General features: G+C 44.8%; 1 protein-coding gene across 4 annotated transcripts in view; it reads left to right on the top strand.

Moving 5' to 3' along the window:
* ANKRD6 (ankyrin repeat domain 6) overlaps positions 1-12,301 on the top strand; it is a 694,439-nt gene that overhangs the window by 635,358 nt on the left and 46,780 nt on the right. For all 4 annotated transcript variants that reach the window (XM_078648269.1, XM_078648270.1, XM_078648271.1 and 1 more), the window contains one exon: positions 11,124-11,237. In XM_078648269.1, coding sequence (XP_078504395.1) covers positions 11,124-11,237 — 114 coding nt within the window. The remainder of the gene's footprint in view (positions 1-11,123; positions 11,238-12,301) is intronic.

Below are 12,301 nucleotides of genomic sequence, written 5' to 3'. Positions count from 1 at the left end.
GTATTGAGGCCAAAAACACATGGGGTACGCAAGTGGCATGGTCTGTCAATATGGCTGCCCAGAAACACAATGCACATGTAAATAGCATGGCCTGCCCAACTGTGTAAAACAAGAGCCCCTCTCTCGGCAAACGTACCAGGAACATTTACATCAGGTAAAACTGAAAACACCATGAAACTTCCAGCACCAGGCAAGGGGGGCAGGGCACATTGTTTACTATTGACAAGGCAGGCACTAGAGAAGAGGCAATCAGTAAGCGACCTACTGTGACTCACCTGCAGCCGGCACCTCTGGAACCAGCTTGAGTGGCCCGATCTGGCGGATTTGGAAGGATGTCCTGACCTCATGGCAGCTGGGAGACTTGGCCCCGCCCACACCGGGCAACATAAGCATCAGAAGGAGAGGTGTCCCAGACCTTAAAAGCAGCGCCAGCGGGTGTCGAGGTCCGGGGGGGGGGGGACACCCTTCTTGGAACTCCAACCATAGCACCCGTCAGCTGGCCGTGCGGCGGGCACGGATGCCGGAGAACCATCTTCAATTGAGGGAGGGGTAATTATGGAATGGAGGGGCGAGCGAGCAGGTGCAGGGGTAAAGTTGGAACAGGGTTTAAGTGAGATGGTGACACCTAGAGCAGGGGTGCAGGTGAAAGTACACTTGAGACGGGAAAGAGTGGGCAAGATCTTGACCCCGGGTATGGGAGGAAACAGGGGGGCACTCTAGGGTCGGAAAGGTCAGATAAAAAAAAGTGTCAGAGAAATAGGGACTGGCAGGGAGTACCCCTGAGTGATGTATCCCTGGGACTGGGAGAGCAGGGGAAGGCTAGTATTGGGGTCATATGACAGGGGCGGGGGACTCTTAAGCTACGAAGGAAACGGGACTCCTGGGAAGGGTGTGGAGCGCACGATGCGGATTGTATCCTGGGAAAAGAAGTCACGTCAGAGCCGAGGTAGTCGGGACAGGGAGGGGAGGGGGGAAATCGCCAGAGGACCAGGGGGTTGGAAAACGTGAGATCCCCAGGACAGAATTTTTTTTTTTAAAACAAAGAAGAAATAAATCCAGGCAACCAAGAACAGATCCGTTTGAGGAGATCACATCCAGAGAAGACGACCCGATCCAACAGCGAACGCACAGCCCAGTCAATAATCCACCCGCAAAACGCAGTAAAGTCTGCGGCTCGGACAGAACTTCTGCGCGGCGCTGCCGGCTCCGGGTGTGGGATCGGAGCCCCCTCCTCCCCACGCCCCTCTGCTCCAGCCCCTCCTCAGAGCAGCGCACTGTGGGTCACAGCGCTCCTGCCTGCGCCACGCTGATCTTAGACACTATCTGCCCCTCGCCGGCTCCCCTCCGGTTGGGGGAGACAGGGGCAGCCCTCATTGACCCCATACAAAGTACCCGTGGTCTGAGAGCTGCAGGCTCCTATGAACCTACGCACTTACTTGCATAGTTCGGAAAGGAAAAGTGAAATAATGATAAAGGCGGACATGCGACAGGACACGGAGTAGACCTACAAAATAACAAAAACAACAAAAACAGAAGACGGAAAGAGCCACAGACAACGGAACACGGAGACGACAGGAAACAAAGCGCAGCCCACTCCTGCAAAAGACACGATGGAAATAACAAAGACACGATGGAAATAACAAAAACATGGCGTAAAAAAAAACTACCACCCACCGCCGCATAAAAGGGGCGGAGAGAGAAAAAATCACCGGAACGCCCACGAATCTGCTCGGAGAATTACTGACAGATCTCTCTTCCAATAGCTAGCTTCCATTTATGGAGCTAGCCAATAGAAGAGAGAGGCGGAATAAAGCCCCGTACTGAAAAACAAAAGATTTCGCCTGCGCGACACTGCTGCGCAGTGGACGCCAGGCAAAACCTAAAAAGTGCTATGGGAGTCATACATAATGAGATTGTGCAAGTGGGGAAACAATTGGCAGCTGCGAAGACATCTTTAGATACTGTTCAAAGGGAGGCTAGATCCGTGGTGGAAGAGCGCGATTGTAGTAATACTTCTTGTAGTACCTCTACAGTTTCCTTGGAACATAGAGATGGTGCTTCAATACATAACAGCTCAAAAAACACTAACTCTGGGACTAAGTTGGGTCCTTGTGTTTCTACAACTCCTCTTGAAGTTACAATTGTTTCGGATACGCTCGATTCAGACATATGATAAACACACAATAGATACCCTATTTAAAAAACTGCACGGGAAAATTGATACCATCGAAACGCAGGTCATCAATGAAATTAAAATGGTGCAAAAAGATATCTCAAAACTGTTGGAACTGATTACTGTCCTAAGGCCATCTAATGTATCCAATATGTCACAGAATGCTATATCAAATAACACAAATAATACTCACGCGGGACCAAGTAAAATGAGTAGACCAGAAAAGGATAGCCCTTTACAACCTACAGTCATGCCCGGAAAGGAAAATCACCATGCACCTTTATCAAATCCTGTGGTAACTGAAGAGAATGGCAATAGGAAAATTGGAGCGTATGCTGATTACGTGAGACGGCAGGATATTTCCCATAGTTTGCCCCCACAAGCTACACCATATGTGATTGTTTTAATAAACGTTCCTAAACTGTCTGGAAACTGTATAGAAACATGGGAGTCCTTGAAAAATAAGGTGATCTGTTGGTTTTCTGTAAACACGTCCTGTAGCACTGGGTGCTTATAACAGGAAATAATCATGGTACGGAGAGTACATTGGGTGGGAAAAGCAGTTAAGACATGCCAGGGGTTCTGCGTAGTTGTACATTTCCACCAGCCCTGTGTGTTGGGCTCCCTATTGGAAAAGGTTGCAGCTAAGCAGGATTGGCAAATTAACCATAATAAAGAAACCATCACCGCTTTACCACTGGGATATTTTTATAGACCTATAATGGTTGAGCCTCATCGTTTTTTTTATAGCCCAAGCTAGTACCAGAAATTTAAATGAATATATACCACCCATGTTAAACAGGTTTGTACCATTAAGGAGCTGTAGTGAGGTGGACTGCCTGGGACCAAATAGAGTATGCAAAAACAACAATTGATGGACGGAATGTTGCACAATGGCAAAACATTCACCCCCAGTCACAGATCTGGGTTTAATCCAGCGTTATTTTTCTCACCACACCACCCCGTTCAGACATGGCCATATGCAAATCAGTCTTGACCCTGTGCCTCATGGGAACAGTCCAGCCCGAACTGCCATGCCATGTCTTCCCTGGACCGGAATCAAGCATCCTAGGACTGGTTTCTGGCTATCAGCCGTCATCAGCCAGGATAGCTTGATTCCAGTGGCATGGAGAGCACGGGACTCACGTCTGTGCATACCCGTCCCACTCGGGGTGACAAATGCAAAAACAACAATTGATAGACGGAATGCCACAAAGTAGGCGATCAAGACGATAAAGCCCATTTAAAATCATCGATTAGTAACCAGAAAGAAATAGCTTACATGGACCAGACATATATTAGTGAAGGCAATGCAATTGTACCTAGTCTAAGTAGTGATAGTGATTTTGTAAAATCCGACATATTAAGCTCTGGACATGAACCTATTTCACCCACAGCCGTGGCTGACAGTAACTCCACTAGCCGTACACTGCAGGATTCACTTTATATTAAGACATGGAATGTTGCAGGGGTTAAGAGTTAATTGCGTGATATAAATTGGCTTAGAATTGGCGCAAACTGCGACCTAGTCTTAATACATGAAACATAGCTTACAGAGGCCTTTTTTATTAATCGTTTTAAGACAGTTTGTACTAAAGCGAACCCATCTAAGGCTGGGAGAGCTAGCGGGGGCTGGCTGCACTAATTGCAGTATCCTCACCTTTGATTTTAAAGAAAACATTTACCGAAGCACAACATTACCAGTTCTTATCTTTCTCAGTAAAAGGAAAACAGGATATTGTTGTGATCAATTTTTACAATAATATCTTCACCACATTAAGACATGAGATTATCTCAGCAATGGAGGAAGAGCTGGCTAATTTTGTAAAGAGTGCAGGGGCCGATTGCATCTTGATCTGGGCGGGGGATTTTAATATTGAACTTTGTAAATTTGCACCAGGGATTCAATGCGGTTACGAGAATGATATAGGTGATAGTCCGTCCCATTTCCCACATAATAATTATGGGGAAATCATTAATCATGTCATGTATAAATATAACATGTTAATCGTGGGGATAGATGCCCGTGAGGGAATGTGTGCTATTTACACATTCGAGGGAGCTAGGTCATCCTCAGGCATTGATCACTTTTTAATTTTAAGAAAATGTAGGCCTCTCATTTAAAAGTGTAACATACAGCCCAGTTTATTAAGTGACCATCATCCCCTGTTATTAATCTTCTATATTCCAAATAGCAAAACCAAGTGCTTATGCTTCAGATATAAAGGCACATGGAGAGAATGGGATCTCCATAAAATGGTCGGGAGTTGACCCCACTATTTTTTCAGATAAGATAGTGTAAAAATCCAATATCCACATAGCAACATGTTTAGACAATTTATCTAGTAGTACTGATATTGTTACGGCCTTTTTAAACATCTCAGCTGAAATCTCCAAAGACCTGAAATGCACGTCTAGGAAAAACAGGGATTATAGTCCAAGATGGTTTAATCAATAGTGCTCCATATTAAGTAGGGATCTAAAAGCAGCACTAAAAGCCTCTCCAAGGAATAAGGTAGACATTAGTACCCTACGGAAACTATACAAACAAGCATTGAATCAAAGAAAATTGGAAATTAAAGATAATGCTTGGGAAAATTTGATCAGAGTTGCCAAGACTAAGGATTCTATACTTTTCTGGAAAACTTTGGACCAGCCAATATTTAAAGACACACAATCAGCAATAGTAGATACCCTACTGACGCCCGATGATTGGCTAACCCATTTTGAATCAATTTTTAATGTGACACAGCAGGGTAACAACATAGTCGAAAACAGAAATATTATCTTATTAAATAATATTAAATTAGATAGTATGAATCATGAGGAGATTAGAACAGCCCTTACGAATACTGCTAGCGGGAAAGCGGCAGGCCCGGATGGGGCACCAAAAGATTTTTACAAGCATAATATGCATTTTTAGGTACCCATTCTATTTAAAAAATGTTATGCTACAATCAATGAGGTGATACCGGCAACCTGGGCAGAGAGTGTGATAGTCCCCATATTAAAAAAAGGTGATAGAGGCAGTGCAAGCTGCTATCGTCCAATATCCCTTCTGGACTCAACATCTAAGGTAATGGGCAGAATGATGCTGGCTAGATTGGAACGCTGGACACAGGAAAATAACATCTTGTCAGTAGCCCAATACGGTTTCAGAAGGGGTATTGGAATGATTGAGCAATGTTTGAATCTTGAGCTGTTGATTGGAAAATACACCCTTGCTAGGGTTGGTTCCTCCATCTTTGTTTTGTGGATTTATCAAGCGCTTTTGATTTGGTTAATAATTCTAAGTTATGGCAGACGCTTGAAGGGGTGGGTGCCCCACAGGATATTGTTAGTTTCCTATCACAAATTTATGCTTACCTATCCTCAAAGATTAGTTTTATGGGGAAAACGGAGAATGCACCAAGCACTTTAGTATCATTCGCGGGATAAGACAAGGTTGCACTTTAGCTCCTCTTTTATTCTCACTTTATATAAATGGGTTAGATTCGCTACTACAGAGTCTTAGAGCTGATGCCCCTAAGGTTGGTAAGCAGGTTACCCCATTATTGTTGTATGCCGACGATGCTGTCCTAATATCTAGGACAGCAAACGGCCTGCAACTGTTGATGGATAACTTTACTTCCTTCATGACTGAAAAGCATCTAAAAATTAATTTGAGCAAAACTCTTGTTATGTCATGTGGGAAAAGGAAACTTAGGAACAAAACACATTACATTGATGGTGTTTGTAAAGAGAGGACTTCTACTTTTTCGTACTTGGGGATTTTTTATAGTAGTAAGGGTACCTGGAACTCTCATATTAATTTGTGTAAATTGAAATTTGGGAAATCTGTTGAGGCTATTTTTAGATTCGCACAAAAAATTGGTAAAAAACCTGTACGTAAATTTTTAAAAGTATATGGGTCAAAGTGTAGCACTGGGACTTGTGGGAATGTCAGCTATCACTCCGTTGCAAACCCTTGAAAATCAATTTTTAAGAAGATTGCCAGCAGTACCAACATCTACAGCCACTATTATACTGCATAGGGAGACTGATACACCATATATATCTGACCTAATTATTGTAGCTGCTTTAACTTTGTGGCACTGTATCTGGATTAAGGAGGAGACATATTTTACGATGGATATTATATTGGATTGCTTTACTCAGGATTATTGTAAGAAAATATCATGGTTAAATTATATTTGTGGTCTTTTAAATGAATGTAATCTGTCTGCAAACTTCAAGACTCCTGAGAATATGCAAACATTTTAATAAAAGGTAACTGAAAAAGAGGCTTTTTGAGAAAAGTACTACAATGAGGGATGTGGCTCAGAGTACCAAAACATGTATAACCTCCTACCTTGAAGGATCCTTATTTTCAGGTATACATCTGTATCTACCTTTAGGAAGAGGTGTGGTGCCGCGGCTAGTGCGACTGACTCCGGAATCTGGGGATCACGTTTCGATCCCCGGCACCGGCGGCAGATTAGCCCAGCCCCATGTGACTCTGGGCAATAGCTTGCTTAATCTTCCCGACGGCCCCCAGCACCTAAAGACCCTTACGGGTGATTGGGCGCTTTACAAATGTGGATTATTATTATTATTATCTTATTTTTACAACTAATATACAACACAGATTCTGTTTTACAAGATTAAGGCTGAATACTCTCCACTACCAGGTTGCTTTTCCCAAAATGGGTAAGTGGAGTGTTAATTTACCAAAATGCACTTGCGATGGAAGATCTCCTCAGGCTACTTTACATTTTTTACTTTTTTGTCACTTTTATAGAGATATCAGAAAAAAAATGTACGGCCTCTTTTTATTGCTAATAGTTTGTATGCTTTTAAAGCTGCTTTTTAACAGATCCGGATATTAGAGAGTATATCATTTTGTAATGCGATAATTGGTTTCATATTGCCAGCCATCAAACAAAGAAGAAACCTTGTCTATCTGGAAAATTTGAACTATGAAATTGAATAGATAATATTTGTTAAATGGCATAAGTAATCTTTTGAACAATTGATTATAAATGTACTTTGGTGTATGATGTATTGTTTTATAGTATGCTTTTATGGACATTTTCAATGTACCGAATAAAGATTGATTTGATTTTTTTGCCTGCAGTTCACTGGGATCTTTCTAATCAGGACTTCAGTGGCAGTGCTCTCTCCTCTAAATTCTCTGTTAAGTACTTTGTACACCCCACAATTGGCATACTGACTCTAGTATATGGTACGGAGGTACCCAGGGCATTAGTACCCAGGGCTCTCCTATGGGCTACAGTATGCATTATGCCACCCTCAGGAGCCCATGCAAACTTTGCATGCAGAGCTGCTATTGCAGTCTGTGTAAAATGGTGCCAGCCACGGCACTTTTAACCTATAAGTCACCCCTAAGGTAGGCTCTTCAGTCCAAGGGCAGGGTGCATGATTCTAAGTGTGTGGGTACCCCTGCATGAGCAGAGGTACCCCTACAGTCCTTGGACTCCATTCTTTGGAGTTTGTAAGTGTGGGACAGCCATTATAAGGTATGTAGTGGATACTGGCAAGTCAAGATGTCCAACTACATAATGGCTGCATGGTCATGTTTGGTATCAAACATGTTGGAATCATGCAGCTACACCGATTCCAATGTTAGTTGCATGACACCATTCACTGGGAGCTCCTTAGAGGACCCCCAGTACCTATGTGTGTAGCCTTACAGGTTCTGCCTGCCAGCCCACACTGCTGCCGACCCTAGACAGTGTTCTGCCCCTCTGCTGAAGAGCTTAACTCGGACAGGGGAAGCTGAACAAAGGATTTCCTGTGAAGGAGAGGTGTGACCACCTCTACTTTAGAATTAGGTAGAGTGGGGGCTTTTCCGAGTGCTACCAGACTGCATTGAAGGGCACATTTAGTGCACTCCATTCATCATCCAGTTCAGGAGCCACAGAAAGGACAGGGAAGTGTCCACTCTCCCTGTCTAGCTCCTCCCTAGGAAGGTGCCCAGAGCTTCTCCAGGTGATCACTTGATTCTGCCATGTTGAATCTTGTCCCCTGGGAACAGCTACCTGGCTAGGACAGCTGAGTAGTGTCCTTGACCCCCTCTGATAGGTTGGTCATCAGAAAAGAGGTCCTTCCATTTTTAGGGATACTTAAGGGCTTCCCTGAGGGGTGGGTCCTTAGATTCATCCAGACAACAACTTCAAGATCCGATTATCTGACGACTGCCCAAAAACTCTTCTGTTGGTGGACACTGGAGCTTGGCTTTTCTTCAAGCCAGGACCAACGACAAGACTGCTTTCGGCGGGAAGATTCCTGCTGCACCTTCGTCCATTTAGTTCCGCAACTCCGTGGCCGTGCATCATCTGAGTTACCAAGGACTCAGCATGCATCCCAGCCAGAAGGAATCTCCCCTGGAGTGAAGAAGTAATTTCCCTGCATCCGCAGGCACCTTTACTACAAGGACTGATTCGCTGATCCTGTTGTCCCAGGGACATCGTCCGACTTTACAACACAGGTGGTGGTCTGTTGGTTGTCCAAAGGCCTGGCCAGTCTTCCCTGCAAATTGGGCGATTGTAATCGCTCTCCAGCCAATGTAAGCCGCCTCCCTGTACACCATGTCTGTTGCTGTTACAAGGCTTGTTGGATCTCCTACCGAGAGATCTTCAAGCTCCAAGAAGCCCCAGCCTCCAGCACTGCACTGCTACAAGAACAACGTCCTACCTGCATCCTGTTTATCATGGTCCTTCATCACCTGTGTGCTGTTAATGCTTCCCTGCGAATCCCTGTGGCTTCTGCCAGAAGGTCTTCGATGGGGCTCCATCAATTCTTGCTGTCTCTCCTGCTTGCTGAGGGACGGCCCTGATGTTACCATGCTGAGTTAGTTTAAGAGACCTTGCTGGTCTGCAGCACAGCTTCTTCTCCCGTGAATCGCTGTTTGCGTTTGCCAAGGCTTTTGGATGGCCCTGCTAGCCACTGACCTTCCTGCACTCGTTGACTGGCATGGGACAGCTCGCAGACAGCTCCTGTGCTCCTGCATCATCGTCTGGGCTAGACAGCTGCTGCTGCTACAACCTCACTGTGCTACAGCAAGAGCCTCCAACCAGGGCTGGTATTGTGCTCCTGTGCCTCCTGGTCACCTCCAGGTGGTTTGGACTCTGTCCCCTCTACTTTCAGGTTCTTCTCGTCTGGATTCCAAGTCCTGGTTCCACCGGCCTGGTTCACACTCTGTAGCTGCTGAACTTCCACGAATCTCCAACGGCGTCTACAGGTGGTGCCAACTACACTTCATGCCTATGTACCTGGGCTTCCTGATGTAGGTATCCTGGTTCCTGGGGTATGCACGGGTGGGGTGGCTCTCCAACCTTTCTTGATCCAAGTGGTTTCTTAGGGGTCCTTTAGGAAGGGTCCTAGAACTGTAAAATTCCAACAGCGACTTACCCGGTGTTATCCTATGGATATTTCACCCAGTGTAACCACTCTGCACGCGGGTGCCTTGGGATCCCTGGCTACTCACCTTGGGTGGTTCCTCCATCCCTGGGTACTTGTCCTGTTTTGGTACTTACCTCACATTCCACTATTTTAGTAGATGGTTTGCCCCCCCCCGGTTGGGACCTATGTGTTTTTCTATGGCACTTACCTATTTCTGAATTATTTCTTGTGTGTAATTGATATCTCCAGGTTGGAGAAATACCAAGTTAGTGTCTAGTGTGTACTAATAAATACAAAGGGGCAGATTTACAAGGAACTGACGCATCTGCATAGATGCTTCAGTTTCCTTGAGCCAGTTCCAAATGTCCTTGCGCCACCATGGATGCGCTGTATTTACAATACAGTGCTCCATGGCGCAAGGTGTAAGAGATGCGTCAGAAATACTGATGCATCTGTTGACACAAAAGTGATGACGCATTGCTGGAGTTGCTCATGAAAGTGATGCAACTCCCACAATGTGCCACAACAGATAAGTGAGTCCCATACAAAAAGCGCTGAGTCATTCCTTACGCCTGGTATGAGCAGGCATAGGGATTTTGACGCAGTGCAGGCCTAGAGTGACGCAGTGAAATGTTGTAAATTTCACTACGGCAGTTCTACATGGCCTTTTGTTTGGGAACGGCCACCCTGCATACATTATACAAGGCGCAAGTATAATGTGACGCAGGGCTTTACAAAGTGACACATCTCCTAGATGACTCGCGTTGTAAATTGGCTGCATTGTTTGCGCCGCCGTTGCATTAAAAAAAAGCAACACAATAGCGGCGCAAGGGGCTTGTAAACCTGCCCCAAATTATTTTTATACTGACATGGTGTGGTTCTTTCTTGTGTGAAAAGCTTACTGATAGACTAAAATGGTGAATGTACTTGCTTCCTGAATAAGCCTTAGCTGCTCTCCACAGCTACCCCGAGAGCTCTGGTTCTCAGGGACCTAGTCACTATCACTGCCTGGACTCTGGGTGGACCGATATATAGAGCTAGCCTTCAACAACTATGACCATATAAGATCAGAAATTTACCTGATTTGCATCAAACACCTGGAACAGCTACCCTTCAATGTCTGGAACTCTATACACACACACACACACACACACACACACACCCATCTATATCAGGAGTGAGACTGAGCTTTTCATCCTTAAAGCATCTGAAATCCCACTCTGAACCACACTACACACCAAGAATCTGGATTCTGTGGCACTGTTGCACATAATAAATGCAAGAAATAAAAAAAATATGAATGTATTTAACACCACCCAGTCCCTCCAGAAAATGCCCAATGGTCACTATCGATCAGACCCCATCTCTCTCCCCTAAATTTGGGTCTCAACCTTACTCCTTGCCTTTGCACGTAACCATCTATATGGAATTTAGAACTATTGAAATTTCAAATATATATTTGCAGCCAGAATATGCAAGTGTCTGAGACTGATACTTTTGTTGTTGTCCAGTTATCGTATGGTATATTTCTTGTGTTCTTTTCTAGTTACGGATTTTAGATAAACTGATGATCGAAAGGATGTCTGCAGAAAAAGCTGAGTGTCTTCAACGCTTACAACAGCATGTCGAACAGGAAAAAGTTGAAGGAGAAAAACGTCAGGTAGGGACGAAATCTTTTCTTCACCTTTTTTAAATGACCAGGAGCCTATTAACTTTATGTTAGAACAGGAGTCATGATAGAATAATCATATTTTTTCCACTATTCACTCGTTCTTGAATTTCCTGCCTTGCCCCCCCTTCCCCATCCACCTCCCCAATAGAAGTAGGCACACAGTCTTGCTTACATTGTAAGTCAAAATTCCTGGCATATCAGAGAAACAACTAAGTTGAAGACAATAATAGATTTTATTAGGTACTTTAGCAAATTAATCACTGAAAAAGCATCAGAAGGACGAGTTACTTTCCTTCTGTCAAGATGTATCTGGTAGAGACACAGTCTAGCCGCAGATTCCTTAACTTAGAATATCCCTAGGCGTCAGACTGGATCCGGAAAACTTTCCGCAGCAGCACCTCTGCGCGCCGGGAGCGGCGCCGTACGGCTTCGCCCTGACGTCGTCCACGGACGTGACATCAGCGTAGCCATATATGTCCCTCCCGGCATGCTGACATCGGGTTTTCGTTAGAGAAACATTTCCGCACCACAACTCGGAGCCACCACCAAAAACTGTGAGAATACGGGAACAGTGTGCAAAAATGATGAAAAAAGAAAAAGAAATTGAATGGTGAAAAACAGCACCATAAAGGACAGTGCCCGGTACTGTATCTTGAAAACTAGCGAAGGGAAAGAGCAGAGCACCGCTCTAAGATGCAACCCCGCAAAAGTGAAGGCCAAACCTCCCTTGGAGGCAGATGAAGGCGTGAAAAACATCATGGCAGTCGACAGAAAGTCCACAACCATAAATGTATAACTGTGAAGGACAACAAGTACGGAACACAAGAACAAGGACAATTCACCAGAAGACGTCACCCGAAAGAGATGTCATATCCCCAATAAGAGACCTATCGAATGTGGCAGAGCCAAAAGATTTCAAACCAATGGAACGCAGGGGAGGTAAGAGACCCGAAGGCGATGGAGAAGGGGAGAGCGGGGGGTGGGAAAACATGAGTAGATTCCACACTGGACAACCCAGGGTGTAGGGTTGGAAAGGACACACGACACATAGG

The sequence above is a fragment of the Lissotriton helveticus genome, chromosome 6 (genome assembly GCF_964261635.1).
Source record: "Lissotriton helveticus chromosome 6, aLisHel1.1, whole genome shotgun sequence".
Taxonomy (NCBI): domain Eukaryota; kingdom Metazoa; phylum Chordata; class Amphibia; order Caudata; family Salamandridae; genus Lissotriton; species Lissotriton helveticus.
Note: the sequence above shows the minus strand (reverse complement) of the source record. Positions and strands in the feature narration are given on the sequence as shown.